This window comes from Caloenas nicobarica, chromosome 1, assembly GCF_036013445.1.
Source record: "Caloenas nicobarica isolate bCalNic1 chromosome 1, bCalNic1.hap1, whole genome shotgun sequence".
Taxonomy (NCBI): domain Eukaryota; kingdom Metazoa; phylum Chordata; class Aves; order Columbiformes; family Columbidae; genus Caloenas; species Caloenas nicobarica.
In genome coordinates this window covers 45,890,898-45,917,555 of record NC_088245.1, presented here as the reverse complement: position 1 = coordinate 45,917,555, position 26,658 = coordinate 45,890,898, and the positions used below count along the sequence as shown (strand labels likewise).

Here is a 26,658-nt window from a genome sequence, read left to right as displayed (position 1 = left end):
AAATCTCTCCATATTCATCCGTGAGCCTACGCTAGCAGAAATTTGGTGTATTTGGAGTCTACTTCTGCATCTAAGCACCAAATTCTCCTGCCAAACCTGCATTCTGCTTGTGAAGGAAAACACTTCTGAGTGGCCAACCTCCCCCCTCCAAAACTACAGGTCTCCACAGCGAGCTTTCGGGCACTGAATTTTCATGCTCATTTGACTTTACAAGCACTTCCACACATGAGTAGAGCCTCCAGGTTTTGTGGGAAGAAGCAAATTAAAACAGAAGGGAAGAAAGCACACCATGTTGTGCAGTGTACGTGGGATGGAGAAACCATACTGAGCAGCACTAACAAAAACTGATGTATGCCACAGCACAGAAGGGTACATACAGACCAGAATAAAAAACAGCATCAGCACGGTGTAAGGGACAATACAAGGTTCAGCATTTAGCTGTGACAACTGCCAGTTATTTGCAGTAATCTGTAGCTCTCGAATGATCTTCAGCACTTCTTGGCATTCCTTCTCTCCCCCACCCCACCTCCAGTATTTTTATACTGATACTTTCCTCCAGTATCAGCAGAGAAATTGTATTGACTTATTACCAGTAAGCATTTCTGTGCTCATATTTTCAATTTAAGAACACCTTGAAAATATGTTGCAACACACTGTTTTCCTTCCATACTCAAGGAATCACACGTAGCAGATGGAATGGGAATTTCTCAGCTGTACTGAAGATGATTTGAAATGACTACAAGTACAAAGACATTTGGATGTTCTGAGACAGTACTGCAATGTGTCAATTCTTATAAACATTCATGCCTCTTATCAGAGTAGGAACTGGTCATTAAAGGCCTTAAACCTAAAAAACACTTACGCACTTTACTGTAGCTGATCCTTCCATTATTACTCACACCTGTAAAATTACAAAAGAATTATGCAAGTGTTTGTGAAACCAGATTCTATGATCACATCACTGAGCTAAAACAGACCAAATGGAGATAAATATTATTCTAGAAATTCATCAAGCCATTTCTATCAGAACCTGACTTGGTTTAGTTTAGTAGGTATGAGTGTATACATCTATATATAAAAATAAAAACTGCCAATATAAAATAGCTTCCCAAGTTACTTCTATATTAATGCAAGAGCTGTGGATGTATTTCTGAACATATCTTGTAATTATTCTAAAAAGCATGCTTGGAGCTTGTGATAATGTATTTCGTAATATTAGATAATACAGTCACATTTTCTTGCTTTCATTAGAGAGCACATTCATATGTATTTAAAGTATTTGCATAAATTTTGCAGTTAATTGGGCTTTAAATATGCATGATTTGGATGTTACTTCTAGCCAAATTTCATTAGTATGTCATTGGCAAGGAAAAATTTCAGGAGCAAATTTAGCTGTCAACTGCTACAAATTATCCTTTAGTATTTTTAATATTAATCTCAATACATACAGTAAGGTAGAATCTAGAATTAAAAACGCAAGCTGGCACTTTGTTAGTGTGCTTTAATCAAGACAGAATGAAAAATAAACAACAAATCCAACTAATTGGGTTTATATGTTGAAACAGAGACCATGAAAAGCATCTGTACTTAGATAAAAAATAGCCCAAAGTATACTGCATACAGTCCACAGTTCATAAGGCTTCAGATGTTTATTAGGCATTTCACTGGTCCCTCTATTTCTATGGTTTATGCATCTGATTTTGTGATGCCTCCTCACCCAGAAGCCAATTCCAATGAACGTAATTTGTAAGGCACATTTAATTATATATAGGTTTCTGATCACTCAATAATTTGATGGTGTTCCAAAAAAACCAAAACCAAAAGCAAAACTGTTGGATATTCTACATTCAGTGCAATAGCTCTGTGCTACTGCATGGAACAATATGGGTTGATCCCTGCTAATCCCATTTTGCTGCTGATGGATAAGTGCTGCATACTGAGATTGTAGTGACATCACGCAATGAAGGAGGCTGTGTATGAAATGACATTGCACACAAAAGGTAAGCTGATTCAGTGGTATCAATGCACTGCGAAGAAATTAAAAGTTGCACATCTATTTTTATGCCTGTGAACTGCAAATGGGACAATTTGTTCTGCATTAGGAGTACTGCTCTTTAAAAGCAAATCTTCGAACAACCCACTAAAAGCTGGAGCTACTGACAAGGTGGGTCTCTGGATCAGAGCAGCAGTTATTTGAAATCAGAGGCAATTGCTCTGGGAGAGGAAATGTGTGCCGGAGGGCTGAACAAGACAGGTGAGTGCAAAAGGGTGACCCTGAGGAAAGGTCCTTGATCCTATGTGCATGTGATCTACATCTGGAATTGCAGTGCTGAACTGGAACTTTATAATCAGGATTTTATAGGACATGTATGTGAAAACCAGAGAGAGATGAGCATGAATCTCAGGTCAGCATAGATGTGGTTTTCTATGGATACAGCCTTCACAGCCTCTAAGATCCAGTAACACAGCTCTTTTCCAGGAAAGAAAAAAGCTAGCTTGTATAAAATTATATCCTTCAGTGGACGTGGCCATCAGAATGGAATGACAGGAGACAAGACAAGTGATTTGCTAGGAAGAAAAAAACAAAACAAAACAAAACTGGACAACAACAATGGAAAAAAAAATGCAGTAAAGGCCTTCAGTGTTCAGAGTCTATTCTTGCCTTCTGGCATGAGAACAGCTGCAACGCCCTTCAACTTCTCAAGTTCGTGATGTAATAACAGTCAAAAATAAACCACATAGGAAGAACCACTTTCTGAAGACTGTTTGTATCCTTGACTGATTCTCTGTAGATCAAGATATTGGTTTGCCTTTGATTTACTAGACTGTGCTTTTCATGTTTCTTAAAGAACAGATCCAAAGCCTGCAAACTGGGCGCATTTTGTTTCTCTGTTCCACAGGGTAAAGGAGCTGTTTATTCTTCTTAAAAGCAAAACTAGGGAGATGGTTACTCCTGCCTTCTGAAATCAGCACCATCACAGTAAAAGATGCACTTTCAAGATCTTCATGCAGCTCTCACTTCATAAACTATTCTTCAAGAGACTACACCCCCTCACGCATCTGAGCGGGTATTTACACTTAGTACAGGCTTCTTAGCACTCTGATTTTATAAGATGCTGAGACAAACTTTTCTCATTTAAGCACTCTTGTGTACGTGATTTTTTAAAATAATGTGTGCTGGTTGTTTGTTGGGGTTTTTTTGTTTGTTTGGTTGGTGGGGGTTTTTTGTTTGGTTTTTTTTGGTTTGTTTTTTTTTCCAGGCTGTGTTCTCTACCAAACTTGTCTTTCACCAAAAGAGAGGACTCGTTTCCTGACTGTTTTTTCCAGCAATTGTTGTTGCCCAAACCCTGATTCCTACGGTCTGTCTGAAAACTACTCCTTCTAAAATATCGTGATCTGTGGGAAAGTTAGAACTTCTTTAGAAAAGCAGGACTAGCTGGTGTAGCAAGCATTTTTCCAACCTTACTTTCTGAGAGAAGGAGGGTTGGAAAGGAAAAACAAAGCAAAACAACAATCCACAAAGTAGTATCCTGTTCATCTCTGCAAGATCAAAGATAGGACAGATACTAGTATCTGCATTCCACAAGTATCAAAAAAAAGGAAGCAAATGTCAATAAAACTTTTTAGAATTACATAAAATGATGAGTTCAAGATTACACATAGCAACAACACAGTTTATATATACCATCCTTCCTCTTTCAAGAGGATCAACAACACTTCAGTGTATACAAAGATACTCAAGTAAGGTATTAACAACATTTTGCCGTTGTAAGCATAGCATGTACTGTATCACACAATATTAGCATATAAGCTTTCTTTAGGCCAATGAATTAATGTGTAAAGCAAAATAAAAGGAGCACTAAAGAGCACTAAAAACTAAATAATGAATTTGTAATGAAAACCTTTTTCTTCAATTGTATTTTATAACTTTAGGTACCTACTGAGAAGTCAAGTTTGTCAAAGTTTGGTGATAAGCATTCAGAAGACATCCAAGTATTGCTGAGAGAATTCTCAAATAAATATTATAAGCTGTATATAGATTCATACACGGCTTAAGATGGCATAAGCTCATGCTTCTGTTAATGAGTTATGATGTCCCCTGTCCCTTGAGCCGGCATCCAGAACATTATATAGTTTAAAAAAAAAATATTTTTGTTCTTCCTGGATCCGGTTTTCAACTGAATCCATTCAACAACTCAGTTCACTACATTGACTGATGGTGGTAACAATTTTTGATGCTCATTTCCCAGCGTGGAAGTAATATTCTTAGCACTCATTTGCATAATAAAATCAATCTGTCAGAAGTATATACAGGTGTGAACAAAACACGCATCAGTAACAAAGGCTAATACAAGTGAAGCCACATGGGACAACTGCTCAGTGTTTCAGAAAGTACTTCACAGATATGAGTGCAAAAATGCTAAAATTATTATTTCAGAGTAGACCTGTTGTATCAACACATAAAAAGTTGTAATAAACATAATTTACCAAACTATTGGGCATGGCCCACAATGAAGACAGGATATAGCAATGAATATACCTGGGATTAAGGGTAAAAATGAAAAACATGAATAGTTTTGTTTTGCCAAAGGTAAATTCAGCTTTCAAAAACTTGGTATGCAACAGATCTTGGACAGGGTTTCAAAAGTCTGCAGGGAAAATTCCCTTGTCTCTACTTCTGCTCGAATTTCCCAGCCCTGCCAGTTTTCAATCGAAAAATTCAGAATCATTTATTCGTGTGAAGTGGGGAAAAAAAAAATTCAGATCACTTGATACTTGAGAAAATCTTAGATGTCAGCAGAGCAAGAAATACTACTAATCAGCATAAAAGATGAAATATGACTTAAAAGCTGCAGCCCAGGAAACGGAACAAAGCAATAAAATCTCTTTCAGTCATTATTACTGCAGTTTGCATTCAAAAGCAGTATCATCATTAATGTGAACTTTATAGCAGCCAATATGTTCATGGGATCAGCCAAAGACTCGTTTAAGAATATACAGACAAGTTAGTTATCCTGAATGTTTTTAGCTGCCTTCATATTGCTGAAGAGAAGTACTACTCAGAGACATGAAGGGGTGACAGAATTCTCAGACTACTGCACTGCATACCCAACGATAACATAAACAGTTTTATTTATGATACTTAAGCAATTACTATCAATTATATTACCAAATAATCATCTGGGGGAAAAAATTAATTTGAAGCCATATGAAGTTGATGTGAGACCTGCTAAATTAATAAAATAATAGATTTGTTTATTTAAAGACCATCTCTGATCCTTGCTGCACACCACATTAAAATATCAATTTAGGTAGCTTTCGATAAATAGCTGTATTAAAGTTCAAAATCAAAGCAAACCAAACCACTATGTGACAACATATCAACCTGTTAAAAGAACTAGGGTAGTCAAATGTAAGATAAATCAAAAGAACAGGTTAGTGAGGAAATCCATGCAACTGTGAAAACTGATATAAACCCCAAAAGCACTCACTTGAGTGGGGCCTGTTAAAATTCTTACATTTTCTGGAAAGTGAAAGATATGCTTACCATTATCTTTGCTGCTGTTTTCTTCAATTGTCATTTGTTCTGCTAGCTCAGATAGCGATTCATCAATGGTCTGGCTTCCACGCAAGGTTAAGGAAAGTCTTCTCTTAAACTTTTTCATTCTATCAATGTTAAGTCTGGCTTAAGGAAGCCTGGAAGAAAAAAAAAATTAACAAGCAAAAAGTGAGAAAAAATTAGTTCACCCCAAGCCAAAATTTAATTACCTCACATAAAAACACAAGAAGGCTTACAGAAAATTTAGTCAGTGTGCAAGTTACCCTTAAAACAATATACTTAAAGCAGGATTACTTTACTGGCCTGAAGAAGAATGTCTTGAGAGGTAGGTGCCCAAACATTTTTGCAATTTTCTTTGTTAGGGAAAATGAAAATCTTTGTTTCTTTAAAAAACGGCTGATTTGATCGCTAATTTTACAATCTAATAATGAACAGCCATCTGAAAACCTACTGAGTCCACACACTGTTGCCTCCTTCACCAAACCCACCGAGGAGGAGGAGGCTGGAACCTTCTCCCTCTTTCAGCCCCTTTGTTTATAGATGAGAAATTACTGAACTTCTCTATATTTTGCCCTTTTCACAAAAGGAGGAAGGGGACAACACTAAATGCTTTAAACACAAAAGCAATTCTTAAACCTGATCCCACCTCGGGAAATAGATAGCCGGGGCCTGATAACAACAGACAGAATGGACGTTTCTTTCCAGTTCGGCAATAAGACTAAACTGGGAACAAAGCAGAGGGTACTTTCTCCGTGGAAAGCAGTAAGCAAACAAGCAATAATAGCGAAGGTCCGGGCTGATGAACACGTTGCCACAAGTCTGAGCTGGTAAGTGAACTTCACAGCGTGCCGTAGTTTTGCCCATACATGATGAGAAGCACAATTTTGTCCTTCATTACTCCATATGGACAATTTGCCCTGGATGTTATTTCAGAGTAACTTGTGCATCTGCTTATAAACTCTGATGGTCACAAAGGCAGAGTCAAACACAAGCACAGCATACTTTTAAGTCTGAGCTGCTCATGTATTTTTTTTCCCTCCATCTATCAGCCTCTTCACACTCCAAAATGCATAATTCACATACAAAATCAGAAAATCAAATTTTCCTCTACGTCCTCCTCCAAACACAAATGGCAAGAAGTGGTACTCTAAATATCTACATTTAATAACAAATTGTGAAAATGATTACTTTTATATTGACATCGTCCCTTGCAGTATACACATTTCAACTGTGCAGCTTACTCTTTGTTTAGATGCTACATAATAAAAGGAGAACAAATTGGAAAAAGTTGGGAGTGTCTGTTGGTGGTAAGAGAATGTATATATAGACTGAGCAATCACAAGACTAGATGGCACAGGACAGTAAGTAACACATAAGGACTGATAAAATAAGACCTTTGCGATTTGCACCCAGAAGCCTGAGATGAACATTAAAATTGCTGGCAAAGAGGCAACCACATGCAAGGGGAAAGAGGTGCATTACAAAACATGGTAACATCTTAGACAACCACAGCTACTATAAGTACAAATAGTCAGGCACTGGGTACAGATATGTAGGAAATAAAAATACAACTGCTGGAGATAGAGCTAAGCCAGCAGTTTCAAAACTGCCCTTTTAATGCGTTGCTCTATGTGCAATAAAGCCACACCTTAGTATGAATAATTGTGTTCTCTCTCACTCAAAAGCAGGATATTCTTATTGTTGAGAAACTACATTCAGAGAATGTTCCAAGGGGAACATTTACTTTTCCTGTTCAGGATCTGCTTTAAAGACCTTGCTTGAAACTGCTGTATTTCTGCATTTATTTTAACTCGTCCAAAACAATGGCCTATGTTTCTCTTAAAAACCTAGTTTAAAAAAAAATTTGAAGGACACATCCTTTATACGTGGTTTTACTCAATTCTCCTATGGTGTTCTTTGAAACCCGCATCTTCCTACATGTATTACTCTCAAAAAGGGTATGTGCAATTTTTAGCTATGCAATGCCCTAAAGCTACCTGACAGCACAACGATTTCTTTCCAATTTTCCACTTGGGCAGTAACTGGGGCCTTTATATGGAAACAGGCTGTTCCTGGCTTCTGATCTTGCAAATATTTAAGCCTACACAATTTTTTAATCAAAAAGAAGGTCTACTGCTGAAGAATATCACATATAAATTAACAGACACATAGATTAGAAAATCCAAGAAATATTCTAAATCTCAAGCTAATATAAAAGTAAATATTTTATTAACTATAGTTACAAAATTTCTCCTGCTGAAGAAGGATTTCATGGAGTGCTGAAGCACCATTTTTACTAGGATTCTGAATTATGTCATGGCTTGATTTTGAAATTTAAAAACACGGAATCAAGAGTGGAAATCCACGTGAGTGAATCCTTCCTTCTATTGAAATACAATTCACCTTTTTAAAGGAAAATATGCTTACCAATACAAACCCAAATTTTCTTTCTTAAAGCATCAGTACTCTCACTAATTCAGATGTGTAAAGTATGTACAACAAACAAAAACCAACAAAAAAAAAAAAGGCACAAAACCTCCCACAAAACAACAAAACAAACAAACAAAATGACAAACAAACAAAAAAAAGCCCACCACAAAGAAGGAGAAGGAGAGACCAGTACCTAGCACTTGGAAACGTCCTCTAACTTTGACTTCTTTACTCTCACTTCTGGCCAAGGTTGTAGAACCTGCTAAATCTTGATAGTTCGAGACAAGACCTCAGCAAACAGAGTTTGCAAATATGATCTACCTGACAAATTTGGTGGCTTTCTATGACAGGCTTACAGCATTGGTGGGTAAGGAAGGAACAACTGATGTTATCTGCCTGGACTTGTGCAAAGCATTTGGCACTGTCCCACACAGCATCCTCGTCTCTGAATTGGAGAGACACAGATTTGACAGGTGGATCGCTCAGTGGATAAAGAGTTGGCTGGATGGTCGCGCTCAACGAGTTGCGATCAATGGCTCGATGTCCAAGTGACAATGGGCATTCCTCAGGGGTCAGTATGGGAACCAGTGCTGTTTAACACCTTTGTCGGTGACATGGACAGGAGGACTGAGTGCATCCTTGAAAAGTTTGTTGATGACACTAAGCTGTCTGGTGTAGTTGACACGCTGAAGGGATGCCATCCAGAAGGACCCTGACAGGCTTGAGAGGTGGTCCCTTCCAACCCAAACCACTTATGATTCTATGATTCTATAATCTATACAGTTCAAAGCTATTGTTGGTTCTCTAAAGTAACAAATTTCACAGAAAAGTAAATTTTAATTCAGTTTAACAACAGTAAAGGGAAATTGGCTGGTATTAGTTTTCACCAATTCAACAGATGCATACTTGTTTTCTCCATTTAATGGCAAATCTAATTTAAATTGAAAATCGAGTTACTTGACTAGCAATATACATCTAATGGCTATGATCAGATGCAGTAGGACTCCTGACGTTCTCCCCAGTCCCTACCAATTGTGAGAATACTCACTGTTATTTTTTTTTTGAGCTTCAGAACAGAGCCCAGGGCTTGACTATTCTATTCTGTAAATTTATCTACGCTGAATAAGTCATACCAAAATCAAATATTGTAGATGTCACGGCAGATAGACGCGTACACTTGAATGCAACTAATGCAAATTCTAGTCTTCTGCAGACAGAATAAGGACAAGCAATCTGATACAACACTATCTGATACAACCCAGAAAAGCAGGCAGAGACAAACTTGTTCAATTCTTATACTGATATGAATGAAGGAAGCAACCATGTGGTAGAGGAACTCTTGCTTCTTACAATCTCCAGGCCAACCCTGAGAAGTTGGTATTTTTGTCTTTAAAAGCAACACAAGTTAATCCTTGAAAATTATGCTAACATTTACCCTCCGTACACATTCTTTTCTTTAAAACCTGCAGAAAAAGTATTTTCCAACATTCATTGTCATTAACTGAGTTTGCTTCAATAGTCTTAAACTTCCGCTGTGCTCTCGATGCCATTTAAAAGTAATCTCTGTAATACAGTTCTGAAAACAAACTCTACACTATTAAAACCATCCAGGTAAGATCAGATTTAAACAAGCAGGTTCTGGCTTCCTTTCTTTATATCAGACCAATCCTTCCCACAACACGTGTAGTAGAGCACTTCTCATTTAGCAGACACAAATGTCCACAACACTCTGGCTACAGAGCAGACAGACATTAAAGCATTTTCATTGTAAAGTAATAACTGAACTAGATTCCGCACTCATCTATTCACCAAAAATCAGAGGCCTTCTAATGCCAATAGCCAGAATTCTCCAAAAACCCCACACCTCCTTCAAGCTCCCAGACCCTTGGTACCTTGAAAGTGAAAAAAGTGTGTAAGATCTTTATACACAATTAATATATGCTGTGTGCTTAATCCTTGTAAGTTTAAACAAATTTAGCTAAAATTTTCAAAAGCAATGAGGTTATTTAATAGCTTAAATTTTAGCCAGTTTATTGCAGGAGGGTCACAAATACCCTAAGCTCACCAAGATTTTGCTGATTCAAAGCCCTCTGAAGTCAATGGGAACCTGGCCTTCAACTTCAATAAGCTTTGGATCAGACTAAGTGCTGACTCCTCTGTTTCCAGATGTTATATTGCATTAAGATGCTTCTACATAGAGATTAAGCATTTTAAAATTGCTTCGCCACTTAGACACACACTGAAATTGTTACTTGACTGTTTTTACAAGCTGCTTTACAAGGTGGTAGGTGTCCTTCAAACATCTAAAGGCCCTTCTTGTTCTGGATAACTCATTATTTGAAGGCAACAGCTGAAGTGGGAGGAAAGGATGGGAACAGAAATCCTGTGGAACAGTGGTATATGAACAACCGCGTGGACACAAACACGGTCCTCAAGGACAGGTTAACAACCTAAAACTACAGGCACAGGACATCAAACCAAGCAGACACCAGTGCGGCCAGTTCTACACCAAAAGGGCCAGGTGCTCACCCAGTAGCTTCCATATGAACTCCTAGGATAGGAGGAGGTACAAACACCCACATGGAATGCTCAGTATGATTCTGTAAAATCACTACAATGTCATGGGTATGTTTACACAGTAGTGGGCAAAACTGTAAAGGTGCTTAAAAAAAATTGCAAGAAGGTATTCTGTGGCAGAGATTTGAAGAGATCTGAAGGTTCTGTCAAGAGACTTATGGTTTTTTTACGATCTAATATGGAAAATCAAGTAAGGTATTATCAACTGAAGAATAAAAACAGTCCACACAACTAGAAACAAGAATAATGAAATTTTCTCTCATATGTTTCTCAGGATTATAGTTGTTAATGATTCTCAAAATCCATGGTGTCATTCACTGTACCATTCAAATCTGAACAGATAATCATTTAACCTTCCACTAGCATTTTAATTACACTAGTTATAGGTCTGTTAAATATTTTCAAGCATGTAATAAAATATGAATCATTTGTTCGGCTGCATTAATAATTTTAGATGCATCTAATTTAAGTATTTCTGAAGGTGATAATCCAAGCTTGTGTTGGAAAGAGAGGTCTGAAAAACTTGAGTACTGCAAACAATATTAATTAAAAAGAGAAACAGGAAACACCTGCCAAGCATATTGTCCCCTTAATCTAAAAAGAAAACCAGCTTTCCATAGGGTTTGTATTTATTAAACCGTCCTCAGTCTACCCCAATTAAAAAAAGAAAATCTATTGATCACATAAGCATTTTAAACATCAAATACAAACTACTAATTACACTAATGAGAAATATATGGATAATTTATACAAGATCATAAACTACCAGTTTATTCTCATAAAATTCCCATCCAATACAGATGCACCTCCTTACAATCACAATTCTATTGTAAAAGAATGGATTACAAATATGGCATCTTACTCATTGCTTCTGTTCTTTGTATTTGTTTCAACTCACATTTGCTCACATTGGTGAAAAAATTTTATACTGCATTCTTCCACACTGGGTCTTCAAAAGCAACATGACTCCAGCTAACTGGGCTCTCTTGTCAGGAACAGAAGTACTTTAAAAGTTATTATATTTTATACTGCATTAGGTCAAAGAACGGACACTGCACAGATATGTGACATTGTACAAACAAGGACTTTGTTACTGATGAAAGAAGAATCATTATGAAGTCAACATCACAGCCCAGTTTGACCTCCCAGTGAAAAAAGGGCAAAAGGACCCTCACAGCCATTTCCTTATGAATAAAACAATATTCAATGTGGAATTAAACTTTTGAGGTGAAGCCCCTTTTAACATATTTATAGTCACTGTCAAACAATTACTGAAAACTGGCAGCAGAAAAGTATTCACAAAGGTTAACTTCTTATCTGAGGCTAGTCTTCCTAGCTAATGCAGGCAAAAAGGCTCCTCCTAAACTGAATAAGAGTATCTATATTTAGCTCCTGATCTAGATCATCAACTGGGAGAACCTCTGCAAATAGAGCAAATATATGAAAATGAGCCTGTCCTAATTTAATTTAGATTGTGAATACTTTTCTGTATCTCCAAAAAAATATATTGATCATTATTACAGGCATATTTAACTACACTAACTGGTACACAATTTAAAAGCAATAAAAACCACCAAATCTGCCAAAAAGGGTCAAATCTTGCAGTCCTTTTTTCATATCCTATACTTATCTTCTTTCTCTTGGACTCAAAAAGTTTTACTCAGGTAATCATAGCAAGTTTATGTTCTTTAAATTGTACACATTTACTCTCCCCCATATAGATACAAGCAGCAACAAAGAGCAAAATCAAGAGAGACATTCTATTTTATAGATCTCCCTAGATTAGATAGATTGGACTGATTAATAGCTCCACGTTAATTATCAAAGGTTCTGTTCTCTCAAGAGCCAAGTGAAAAAACACAGTATATCTGGTTAAATCGGCTGACATTTAAGCCAACAAAGTAAATGAGCTGACTGGCAAAGCTTCTTGCATTTGCTGTCAGACCCATAAATTCAAAGTCTTTTTTCTCTTGAAGGGGAAGGCAAAAACCAGAGGGTTACATGAATGTAGCACATCAATGAGCCACCGGACTTTACATCTCAAAAGATATAATGAGCACTGGAAATCAAAAGCAATGTCTGTAATTTCACTAGTTTCGATTAATAAGAATAAAGCCTTAATACAACTTTCAGAAAAAAAAAAAATTTGTGCACACAAAGCTTGCTACTCCCTGAGATTATTTGAGGGACAGATTTAGACTTGTAGCTATCACTTCTGGGATCATCTTCCTCGGTCTTGCAAATGAGCCAGTCTTTGGAAGAAAACTGAGAAGAAAGCCTCTTTTAAGCTCAAGAAGACAATGTTAGTTCTAAGACTGAAAAGCATCTGCAACCTTTTGAGAGCCTGAGCAACTTTGTCTGTAAAAAGCATGGACTTTCAAAAACTAAAGGCTTTTTTTTTTTCCTGCCACAATTCAGGCATCAAATCAAAGAATCTCATACTGAAGAACCTTCTCTCAACCTCCAGTAGCTCTCAGCCCAGCATCACCTGGTCCTGTAACTTCCATGAACAGAGTCTTCAACATTTGGTTCTTGTGCTCACAAAAAAGTTCTATTTACAACCCAAGACCTAAGGCAATGAAAAGCATTCAACTTATTTCTATATTCTTGAATCAAACACCAAGAGACACAACAAATACACCATCGAGATACAAACAAAGATAAAAACTAAAGACACTCCTGATTTGGATAAGCAAAATAAAAAGGGTTTTGGCCTTCTTCTCTTAAAACAGAATTAATTACGCTGTGGAGGCTGTTTAAGAAACCTTATCATGGCCTGCTTGGAAATTATCCACTAAGTGATTGCTGTAACAGAGCTCATCCCAGGAAAAAAAAAAAAAGCTTCATAATTATTAAAACTACAGAAGAAATTATGACTGTCATAAAAAATTCATTTTCTATGGTTAATTGGTACAATCTCTGTAAATTTACAACTTACATTTTTTCCTCCAAATGTCAGGTTTTTGGGTTCATTACTTGTTGAACCTCCATACATGTTCTGTACAGTGTGAATATAAAAAAAAACCCCACCAAACACACACACAAAAACCAAACAAAAAACCCAACCCAAAACCAAAACAAAAACCACCAAACCCAGAAAGGCCTTGCATTAAAACCTACAAGGGAAAAGTAAAACCAAATCCTTCTGTAATTATTGTATGCATACATGTCTGTGCATGTGAGTAATATCAAACAGTCAGGAATGGTTTAAAACAGCTTTGGATACTTTTCTCTTACACTCCTATGCATACAGAAACAAAGCCGTTCCACGACTTTGTTGGTGTTTTTGGAAGAAAGCACAATATAGCAACACAGGAAGAATTTTCAATTAGCAAATAAGAGATGCTATAAACAGCATGGTGATGTTCTAGAGTACTGACAACATACCTGTATATTTTTCCTATGAATAACAGGCCGCATTTAAGATCTGATGCACTGAACGCATTGAGACACAAAACAAGCCATTAAAAAATTGTATGATAAAACAGACTCTTTGGAGACATATTCTAACACGTAAGATTTATCAGTCTCTTCTGTACTCTGTATTTTTCCAGAGATTTCTGACAATAACAAGCTGTGGTGCAATTATTATTTCTGAAATAAGAGAGAGATGAAATACCTTGGCTACCACTAAGAAAATAATTACTGACAGAAACAACAGCCTAAACAAGCTTCTCATAATCAGACTGAGTATGTGTAATTTCTCCACTGAGGTATTTTAAAGATAATTCTGAAGGAGCAGTAAATAAACTCATTTTTGCAATAAACCATCTCTGAACTATGGTTCAAAAATTTGTTTGAATTAATTTATGTCTTTAACCCAAACTTATAAAATTCAGTATTTTTTAAAACCTCACAAATTACTGTCTTCCCTTCTCCAATCCTGTAATTGGTACCACTTCAGAGATCCCTCACTAACAGAAAATCTCCAAACAATAAGTCAATTACAATTTTTTCTGCTGTATTAATTTTTACATAGCAGTCAAGATATCCCAGCATGGGACCAATTTGTTCTGTTACAACATTTGGACAAATGTTGCTACATCTGTCTGAAGTGCTCATGCTGCCATTTAATGGTCAACTGGATACGCACACATGGATCATTTCAGCATCCATTGCCAAGGATACTAAACGCGTAAGAAAGACACTATTCCTAATGCAAATTATTATCTAGCTGACAACCTGGGAAAGAAAGAACAGGTTTGACATATGTTTGCCAAGCAGCTTTGCAAATACTTATGTTGGCAACAAAAAGGTGGTGGCAATATGCCCTACAAGGCAGAGAAGAAAGCGAGAGCCTGCTTAAGTCAATTTAATATCTCCGTGGAAGCAGAACACTGATCACTAGCACACATCAAACTCAAGGTAAGACTGTCCTCGCTGGGAACAGTGCAGTACAATTGTTGTGTACCAGAAAAGTAGCCTGAAAAACTGCAGAGTTTTGCCTTAAGCTTACTGAGCCTAGCTAAACAAAAACTGAGATCTGAAACAAATGCCATCTGTGAGCAAAATAAAAGACAACAGCAAATGCTGTTAAGGAAAGATGACGTGGGAAAACAAGAACAAATGGATATGAAATGAAGTAAAAGCATTCAGCACAAGTGCCTTCATCCTCTGCAATAAATAGATTCAGGCCATTAGAATTCCCACTGCACAATAACCACATGCAGATTCTGCTTTTTCTGTTTCTGTACTTCTCCCGTGGCAACATCCCACTCCCAAATTAAGTTGTCCTACCAAGCCTCACAGGACATATATTTCAGGGTACTTTCAAGGAGTAGGGGTGGGGGGGAAAAAGGTACCTCTTCATTTAAACATACAAAATAAGGCAACTCCCATGCATCAGGCTCTCACAACTGTCACTGTTGGCTCAAAAACAGGAACCCTACATGGAGACTAAGAGATTTGGAGATGGAAGATTTTTCTGTATCACTGGATGTTCCTTTTCTTTGCCTGTGAAGATAATTCTTCCCTGTGTGTCTTTTACACACAATTTTACATATTGCTCTTCATCCAGGTAACTGAGACTGCCCAGACAAGGGTTGCCCAATTCTGAAACTAAGCAGAACAAGTAAATTACAAATACATTACACTCCAGTTAAAGCAGTTTGAGAGGCCATTCCCCTCCCAGACTCAGCTAACAACCCATCAAAAGACACCACTCAAACTTTACATTCCCTTCTCTTAGTATTACCTATTCTCTATCTGAAACAAGTTTTCTGGATCTTGAACAGAGAGCAGTGGAAGATTAAGGAATGACAACAACAAATAGGGTTACACAGAATTGAGACAGTGACAAGATGTCAGCTAGACTCAGTGAAGAGGAGACAAATGGCAACCAGTAAAAGTGGAAAAATATGTACCCGTAAGTAAATGACAACATTAGTATACAGGAAACCTGGGAAAGTAATAACTATTAATGTCAGTCAATAACATTAAACCAGACATAAACAATTATCGAACAAAACCTGAAGGACAAATAGCATCCAGATTTTTTTGTAATAGAATTTAAAAAGTTAAAATAACTGTGATTAATACCAGGCAAGTAACACTGATACCATCAACAAAAGCAGACACACACACGGCAAAGCAGAATTTCTCTAGGATCCTGGAAGCTACAGCTTACAGGCAGAGTGAGGATAGCTGGTTATTCTTTTACAAAATCTCTGCAAAGCAGCAGCGAAAGGATCACACAATATGCACAGAGCACTGTTCCCAAACACATATTTGTGCTGGGCAGACCCACTTGCTCTCTTTTGTTTCTCTGGCAGAAGATGTGAAATTTTATGTTTTTCTTCAAAATAATTTCTTCTGAATTACAAACACAATCATTCGTCTGCTGTTAGAGCATACAGCTTATGCAATCTCATCCTACCAAGGACTAACAGTGGGCAAATCCCTTCCACAGCAAACTAATTCCCATTCTGGATCTTAATAGTGTTGCACAGGCTGATATCGCTACTGCTGTCAGTGACCTGGATAAAGCTGCCAAACTATAAGATTTGTCTCACAAACAGAAAACATTTTATGAAAAGGTAAACTGAAATCACTGCCTCTACAGAGGCTCAGCATTCCCAAAAGAATCTTACTTCAGCAGCATCTAATATCACAGCCTGATATAGATCTGTATTGAAAGTGTTTCACTTCGAGAAGTACTGAAGCAGATTTGCTGTAAAACTCCAGAGCAGAAAACTGTTTTATGTCACCAGATGACACAACCCTCAAAATAGTCCAGTAGAGTTAGAATCACAGAATACTTTGGGTTGGAAGGGACCTTCAAAGCTCATCTAGTCCAACCCCCTGCAATGAGGAGGGACATCTGCAACTAGATCAGGTTGCTCAGAGCCCCGTCCAGCCTGGCCTGGGATGTCTCCAGGGATGGGGCATCTACCACCTCTCTGGGAAACCTGTGCCAGTGTTTCACCACCCCCATTGTAAAAAATTTCTTCCTCACGTCTAACCTGAATCTCCCCTCTTTTAGTTTAAAACCGTTACCCCTTGTCCTATCGTTACAGGCTGAATTAAGCTGCTCAAGGACATTTGGTGCCCCTTTTCCCCTACAGTGAAAGGGCCGTCTAAGCTCCTCTAATTCTTTCCTCCCTCTCCCATTACATTCTTTCAGTAACTTGGTTTCCATGATGTTTTTTTTATTTCTGAAATCTATGTGCTGTGATCAAGATACACATATTAGAAAATTCAGGTTAAAGCAGCACTAACATTCAAAATTATTATGCAAAGTTTAAAGGCAACAGATGTTATCTTGGTAATTAATTTGGAAATTTTATTTATTTCTCACTAGCTATTTGGATCTTTGTTTCTTAACCTTCTTTGGACAATCCTGCTCTAGTATGCTGTCTTTCAAGCTCTGAGATACAAAGTCCAACTGATTCCATCTGTCATCTCAAAGAGTAAAAGATTACATTTTGATTGATATAACATAAGGCCTATTTTTTAAAAATTTTAGGATATGCTATTCTTTCACCTAGCTACTGTTTCCATGTCTAGTACTTGAGCTGTTCTTGAATTATTCAGTTCAGTAGCCTTGGAAAACAGTATCCTTTCACCAAAATATTCTTTAAAATAAATTTATCTTAATTCTAAGGGAAGCTTCTATCTGTTTTTACAGCCACGTTTGCTACTTTTCAACATATCCAAGTATGCCGAAGAGTAACCAGAAGAATCCTCCCACTGCAGTTTATTTCCTTTTGATCACCAGGATCCATAAGCCTGAAATTAAACAGACCAAGAAGCTTCTGTTTTTCCCTTGTAGTACTTGTAATTCAGATCTATAGCTTTGCTTTCTTTAAAATTAGTCTATATTTCAGTTTAACAAAAGGGAACCCAAGAAAATGTTTTCACAAAGATAAGTCATCTATGCCTCATTATTCATTTGTAAAAGCGCAAAATGATCAAGTACTATCATACTGAAATTTAAGTCATGGATCTTGAATGCGATTGTGGCACAACATCTGGTAACCAGATCTATCTGTGAAGTAAATACAATGAGCTGTTCAATTGTTTCTAGTCGGAAAAACAAACAACATTTGCTTTTTAATAAGTTTGGGGTTGGTTTTGTTTTTAATGAAATAACTTCAAAATATCCCCTTTAAGATTCTCCTTACACGATTATTTCACTCTTACATTCTGGTGAAAGCTTCAGAATATAAATCTGGCAGACTGTTGTCATGAAGTGAAACTTAAGTTTTTGTCTCCCTGGACTTTATGGTTTTAGTACACCTTTATAACAGGACTTGAGAATGAAACTTCCCATCAGCTGAATGCTAAACCGGAATGACAGAGGCTTTCACTATTGCTGTTTACTACACAGGCTATTTACTACATAAAGACAAGACACACAATTAGATAACTTTGTTTATCTTCAATAAGAACAAGCAAACTTTGCTAGTAACAAAGAAACTCTAGTTTTAATGAAGGCCTAGTTATAACAACCATACAATAGGGAAACAGAAGCCATTTATTTCTGTCTACTGAACTGTGCATGCTTCTTTCAGCTGAATTGTTCAGAAGTATTCTTGTTTCTGCTATTTCTGATTTCAATCACATAAACTATTGGACTGCAGTCCAGTTGATATCCCAGCTAGTGGGATGTTGTATATTTGTACAGCATAACAAACTCGGATCTTTTTCTTCCCAATGTGACACATGTAATACAGGTGTTTTCTCTAACAGTAATCCTGTAGGCATTACCATTTCTTGCATCAGAATGAGTCACTGGAACAAGCCACACCCTTTGACTAAAATTACTAAAATTGAGAGCAAATTTGAGGTTCTATTTCCAGATCCTGTTACTTTAAAAATTATTAAATGAAGACTGACTACAATCAGATATCAGTTGACTGGATTAATCTCATGGACTTTTTTTTTTTTTTTTTTTTTTTTGGTGGGGGGGCGGTTGGTTGTTTTGTTTTGTTTTTTAATTATTGTAATTTCAAACAACTGGGACCATCACACTGCTCAAACAGCCTTTTGAGATATTCGTATCTTCTGCTCCCCACATCTGGTGAAACTTATGACACCATTCCTCCACTGTCCATCTCTGATCCAGGCATGCAGAAGTCACAAGAACACCTTTAAAAGGGATTTTCACTTGGGTATCATGGAGATGGTATTTAAATAAGCACTTCTGACATAATCTGGGGATTTCCTAGCTCTTCTAGATGACCTTCATTGCCTCAGCCATCCAGTAGTTCAGGTTCTTCTTTCACTATAATGCTATGGTGACAGTAGACTGTAAGATTCCTTGCCAAACAAGAACTATAGGTTAACACTCTCCTCTTACCTTTACCTGGTCAGGCACGCAGAAAACTTGCCTTCTGCATAATAAAGAACTACCACTGGTTTGGGGTTTTTTTGTTGGTTTATTTTTTTGTTTGCTTGTTTTGTTTGTTTCTGCTTTGTTTGGGGGTTGGGTTTTTTTGTTTGGTTGGTTGGTTTTGGGTTTTGGTTTTTTGTTGTTTGTTTGTTTGTTTTTACAATTTCCTTCTTTCATCTACTGCAGTCAATAACTCCTTAGCCTGAACTTCCTCAAGATCACCTTACCAATTTCAAAAGCTCCAAGGAGGTATTACAGATACTTGTACAGTCAGTTCTGTTAATTCTTAAGACTATCCCAACAACAGTTCCACCTGTATGAGTGTATCCATATTGGAGAGGCTCAGCTCCAACAAAATGCAGATGAAGAGCTCAGGACATCAACTGAATTACGAAAACCTAAAAGTAGAGAATAGAATCCACCACGGATCTGAAACAACGTCATAATATAGTAAAATGCTGAATGTTTACAAAATCGTTTCAGGAATCTAGAGAGCTTTGGTTCTTCACAATTTAGCTATCTCTGCTGTTGGAAGGCAGGGTCCAAAACGTAGTTATTGAACATGAAGAAAGAAAAAAAAAAATACAAATTGTTATGTGCTGATGACATAATTTCCCTTCTGAATTCATTAACTTTATTGAGAAAAGAGCTGTAGGAAAAACTTGATGATGGCAGCAAATGTGGTAGGCATGAAGTGACTTCTGTCTGACTAGAACTGCAGTTAAAAGCACACTCACTTTCACTTTACACAAAAAATATAAAACATACTCAAGCTAATGAAAGCAAAGGTGGTTTCCAAGAATCAAAACTGAATTTGCTAAATTAAAGAGGGGTTGCTAAAAAAAAAAAAATTCCATTTTCAGAGAATTAACAAGAAAAAAATGTGTTATCTTGGTATATTATTACTGAAACCAAACAGACATAAAAGAAACTGATTTCAAAGTCTCATACAGAAATCTTTGAAGGTGGCAAGTAACCAAGTAAACATTCAAGAAATGCACAGGTTATAAAGATCAAAACACAACCTTAACTTCATTTTGACGATTACTGTTTCACAGTTAAACTTGTACTTTGCTGGCCACATTATAACTTATATAAAAGCTACTTCGATTGTCTGTTCAGCTTATCAGTCTTCAGTTTCATTAAAGCATATGAGCTATGGAAGAGAAATCATGTTCTATGACCATTGCAGCCCTAGGAAAAAGAAAAGTATCAACTATTTTTATTGGTAGTATCCTACCAATATTTAAATACCTACTAAGGCAGACCGTTAGCAAATTACATGTCAAAAGCAGTACTTACAAGCTTGCTCTTGTTAGGGAAGTTACTCCAAAATATTAAAAAGTTATAATAAAACAATTTTTAAGGCTAAAGATTCATTGATGTTGTCATGATGAAGCAACTAGAGCCACTGGAGAATGAAGCATCAGCAAGGAACTGCAGTGAACAACAGACAGACGCAAACTATGAAATGCCCAGGGAGGAGAAACTGAGGCAGAGTAAAGACTCACAAGGTACTTATAACAAGAGAGAGAAAGGGCTGGATTAAGCTGTATGCAACAAGTTCTCTCACTAATTAAAAGAGAAAATGATGACACAGACTTTAAATACACTTCAAGATAGTAAACCAGGTATTAGGCTGCCTAATTACTAGATCAAGCCCCCATATACTCATACAATGAGCTCTCTGGCTTCTCCGTACGAATCTGTACAAAACACTTTGTGAGTGTAATTCTGTTCCAAGCCTATGCTGAAGAGAGATCAGCTGTCCTGTCACAGCCACCACAAAGCTGAAAAGCAGCATTGTTGCATGTTCTGATCAAGTCAACAGCAGTGTTGTTATTTGCTTACGCTTGATCTGGATCAAGTTTGTACTGATGGCCGATCCCACAGTGAGAGTAATGAACAAATCTGCTATTGCTAGAGGTGAACCTGAGATCTGGGGAACAGGAGCTCACATAAAACCAGCTGTACAGACAACTTTCCAGAGTTAAACAGTAACCAAAACATCCTACAGCCCCCTTGACAATCTTATTCCAGGCACCAAAGAAACAAATGTTTTCAAGAAATCCAATTAAAGGTTAATAGTCTTACTTTGAATTTTGTTTAAAGAAGTCTTTTCCACCATTACTTGATTTAGTTTTTTTTTTTTCTATAGTTGACCTAATTACTCTCCCACTGAAGTGAGATTATCTTGAAACTGAGCCTTCATCTTGCATAGGAGCAAGAATTGAAGCATTCAATCAAGACTATTAATTTTTATTTAACTTTGCAAAATTCATCAGGTATCTATAAACTGTCTAGTCTCAGGGGGTTGTTCCTTCAGAAATTACTCCTAAGGAGGACACATAAGAGTAAAGGACAAAGCTTGAGCTAGTTTGTAGTTGTGAAGTCTTCTTATAAAAATAATGCAAGAAAATTTGAAGATTTATCATCACTTCTGCTCTGTCACAAAATATGCTAATGATTTGCCACATTCATTTAGTGAACCCTTAAGTGCCTATAGCAGATTTTAATCTTTAAAGGGCAATGAGACACAAGATCTCCAAAGTTTCAAAGATCTCTGGTTTCCTTTACTGTACACAGGAAGCCTTAAGCCAATGTAGTGTTACTATCTCAAAATCATCTGAACGTTTATTATAGTCAAAGCAATGATGCCTACTGATGCCACATAAATTGGACTAATTCTTCAGAGACACAAATGCACTATGCAAGCTCTATTTTGCTACTCTCTTCACTTATTCCATCCTCAAAGAAGGTAGAAAGACCAAAATTGTGATGAAACCAGAAGTCAGGCCATGATGAACCAAAGTAAAGAAAAAAGTTTAAGAACAGATTTATCAAAAGTCATGAAAATCCAAAAAGCAATTCTGTTTTATTCAAAAATAAGGCAATATTAAAAATGGCTCTTTAAAAGAATTAATGGTGACTCATCCCCTGCAGGTAAACCAACAATTTCTTTCCTTTTCAGAAACCGCAAAGGACACATGCCGTGATTTATGTGAGGATGCTAGGATAAAAACAAATGACAACTCTTACACAGAAAGAGAAACAAAGCAGCACGCAAATTTCTTACATGGGCTAGCTAACATTTTCAACGTGTGCTGCCAAAAATTTTACTATTTTTATTAAGTCAGATATATCTTAAAGCAAAGGCAAGCCACTTAAAAAGTAATTAATTCAGTTTTAATATCGTGTAACCTACCACTCTTACATAGCTTGCTTTGAAAAATTTTGAATTGTTCTAGTCTGTGTTTTCAAAACTGTATTTCCTTGCCCGTAAAATTAAGACTAGTCCTTTCAACTATGAAGCAGATCACCAGTCAGCCATTATTCTGCCATCTGTGTTCAGCCCCTTGGCCTAGATGGCAAATTTAAATTTCATGCAGCTGAAATTATTCAAGTAAAAACACTGAAGTGTGCTATTATTTCTAATTATCTTGTACCCTGCATAGCAGTTTCTTAAATTTGAAATAGCTTAAAAAGGAAGAAAAATTGAGAGGAATATGTGACTCAGCCAATTTGACAGGAAGGTTTGATATTTTACATAATTCAGAGTTGTCACAATGCATATTCATATCTGGGTTTGAAGTAATTACACCTAAAATTTCCAATACAATAAACTATTAAACTGCAACATATTTTTTTAATCCTTAAAATAACATAAAGACGCTAACAGCTGTACAATAACACAGTCCTTAAGCCTAAATATTAATGACAGAACTGATTTCTTGGGAGCAAAAAACATTCTTTTTTACTATGAAAAGCAATACGCTACAGTTAAAAGCCATATGGTGATCACTGATGATTTTTCTGTTTGTTTTCTTAATGCTCAACTTTTGTTTTTAACTACTTTAACTTCAGTGCACAGCAAGAGACAAAACAAGACTGCTTGGGAATAAATGTATTATTACTCAAGGTACAATTATTTAAAATATTTGTCTACATGTAAGAGCAGGTATGGCTAAACAATAGGTATCTAATAGAATGGAAAAAAAATATATAGTGATACAGACACATTAACGAGCTAGCTGATGGCTTTACCCCTGAAGGTGGATAGTCTCACCATTTTGCCCCAAATGAATAAATTTAACAAGAAAAATATTAACATTAAAAAATCATAACTTCCTTCACTGTATTTGCATGGCTACTGTTGAAAAGTATATAATAAAAAAATAATACTTCTGGAAATAAAATAATGTAAACAATATACTTATATACTAATCTTCAAAGAAGGATTTGCTCTGGACAAATGTCCATAGCAATTTTCAGTTCTCTGTAGAGACCATTTAAGTTATGTAGGAGAAAAACTGGGATTCAATGCTGGCATGAAGAGTTTTCAAAGACTTGAAACCTGAAACATGTTCAGAATAGTTAAGCATCAAATTCAAACAAGGAACAATAGAAAGTGGACAGTAAGTCAATACTACAGAAACATATCCATTTTTCCCTCACAATTTTCAGGACAGTTTGTCTCACTACAGATTCAACTGTAAGCCTGACATTAAAGCATAACATATGAACGTGGTTTTAGATTCCATTTTTCCATCTTCTTCTCCATTATCTAATCTATTATTATCTTATCTTATGTAACAGTATAATCAAATATTAAAGCCATATTTAGAAATTCACATCTTGCTATTCTAACAATGGAAGGAAGTAAATACATTTTACAGTTGCTCCTGGTCTGATCCAGATTCTATTATGATGGACACTGCTCAGAAAAGCACTTTCAGAATCTTGACTGTGCCTTAGAGGTAGGGATTTTTGTGTGTGTGTTTAGCTTTCCCTCTCCTTTTTCCTTCCTTTTTTTTTTTAATAAAAGCCTTTAAAAAAAAGAGAAAATGTGAAAGCTCTTGCAAACTGCATGGCTCTGAAGTGAAAACAACAAAAAACTCCAGTAAATAACCCTCAAACCTTTTAAGCAAAATAAGAGCACTGACAATGGATTTGGTCTCTCGGCCCTCCATGATCTCTACAGAATCAAAAGTCTCATGCTTAAGATAACATCGCCTTGTTTTTAACTGCATGTGTTTACAAGACCATATAAGAGTGCCTTTACAAAATCCATACCACTAAGCCAGCCCAGTTTAAGAATATTCTCCTTATCCAAGTGTGCTTTAATATGCATTTCTGTTCTTTAGTTTACTCTTTCTTGTGTGTCACAGCCTATTCTTGATTGTAAGACATGCGTTCTGATCTGTTGAAGGTAAACTTTCCGCATTAAAAAACCCCATACATATAGCCAAATATGCAAAGCTAATCTAAAGAACAAAATAGTAATTTGTGACGGAAGTTTCTAGCGAAACCATTAGAAATGACCTGCTATAAGGCTGAAATCTTGACATACTTTTAGTACCGATTTTTTCCTCTTCTAGCATTGATTTTGGAAATTTCCACTTCCAGCTAGGCTAAAGTTTGTTTAAACATTGGCTACGATTTTTATTAGAAATGAAAATATCCAACATTGCACGTTTACAATGAGAAACTGCCAAAAAACTGAAAGCATTTCACAGATCTATTTTTAATGTTGAGAGATGCTGAGTGAATTACATAAGAAATCCTATCCTTTTCAGGATACGTAAGAAATACGTAAGAAATCATATCGTTTTTCTCAAGTTCCCAAACTTGGGTCAAGTAAATTATTGTGAAGAAAAGCTGAAGAAATGAACAGGGATCATAGTAAAGATACACACAGTCAAGCCCTTTGTAAAATAAAGATCACATTTGCTTTAGCTTTTCTGGCTGAACTCTGTAATTTGCACGTCAACAGCAAACCCGAAATATTGAATCAGTTTCTTTACCAACCATCGAAATATTCATTCCAAGTACTGATGCCCAAGAATAAATACTTATCTATCATATCAACTGGAGAATTAATACAAATACATTAATGTTACATCTTAACCTTAAAAATCTTAGGAGTCATCTCAATCTAAACAAATAAACTTCACATTCTTTACACTTAAAAATGCATTACTTTTTCTTCCCTCTCTATTTTTGGTGAGTATTATTTATTTTTTCCATATGAACTTACTTCTCAATCTTGCCATTAGACTGAAAATATGGAAATAAATTAATGCTAACAGTCATAATGCTTGTGGACACCTGTTGTCTAGGGAGTAGGCAAAATAATAAAGCTATTAAAGAAATAAAGAAGAAAAAAGGCAGAAGTGACTTCCTGAAAACCAGTTACTTGACTTTCCACATGCAGGAAAAAAAGAAGGCCTGGTCTAAAGGCAAGAAGTTGCGAGCAATCTTCTAGTTCAGCAGACTAAGGTGTCAGTAATGCCACACAACCTGTTTTATAACATAACTCTTACTGATGATTCAAACAGAGATCGTGACCACTTAAGCTCATACACTTCTCTGAACACTTAAGGAAGTTATAAGCTGCCCACCCCCACAAGAAAAAAAAAAAAAACCTACTAGCCTGACAACAGCAGAGGGAAAGGAATATTTCATTTTGTTATTGCACATTTCAGTATTGACAGTAGAACACTTTTACTTTAGTTTTGAAAACTGATAACATGACAACAGGTGATTACAATCCAATACAACACAGGGTTTCCAAACAAACTCCTGCCTCACACAGCCTCAGCGGACACCTCACACCTTCGGCACGACGTGGACTGTTTTTATTCTGTATATTTAGATTGCATTTTCAAACTGTACAGCAAATTCTCAGGGTGAAGGAGAAATACACATTCACTGATCATTTGCAATCACAAACCAAGAAACAGATTGTTGAAAAAACATTTACTCCAGTCACCAAATGTTGAAGTTAAACAGAACATGGAAAAGCAAAAGGGAAAGGTTTTTAACCTGCAGGGAATAAAAACTTTAAGCCATGGAGGGAGGTGACTGGAAGACCTCACATAAGAGTTTTATAACATTTTTTGCAACTAATTCCAACAAACTGCTGCTGTCAGTAGCAGGATGCAAACCAATTACTTTACAGGCAGCTCAGGTAAGGCCACTGCTGTGACTGTACATGAAGCCGAGATAATGAAACAGACACACAAACCACCACATTATGTCTTGTGTTTTTGTTTGAAGTGTAGCTACCCATACCGTCCTTGCAATATGCCAAACCACAAATAGAATTATAAGCTTTCACAGTTTAGGTTTTTACTAAGTTTTAAAAGTGCCTTGGCCTCTTGCTGTGAGGAAACCAAGGTATCAGGTGCAAATGCTTCTCAACTGCAGATAGCCTTCCGATTAGAAATACCTTTATCAAATGGCTAACGTCAATACA

At 36.4% G+C, this 26,658-nt stretch overlaps 1 protein-coding gene across 2 annotated transcripts in view; it reads right to left on the bottom strand.

The window, feature by feature from the left end:
• The window catches only part of CDK17 (cyclin dependent kinase 17), a 97,563-nt gene that overhangs the window by 52,892 nt on the left and 18,013 nt on the right, over nt 1–26,658 (bottom strand). The window contains exons 2-3 of one of the 2 annotated variants that reach the window (XM_065636293.1): nt 5,549–5,697; nt 863–901 (exon numbers count right to left, since the gene is read on the bottom strand). In XM_065636293.1, the coding sequence (XP_065492365.1) occupies nt 863–901; nt 5,549–5,666 (157 nt within the window). In that variant the 5' untranslated portion in view covers nt 5,667–5,697. The remainder of the gene's footprint in view (nt 1–862; nt 902–5,548; nt 5,698–26,658) is intronic. The other variant, XM_065636302.1, reaches the window with a different exon arrangement.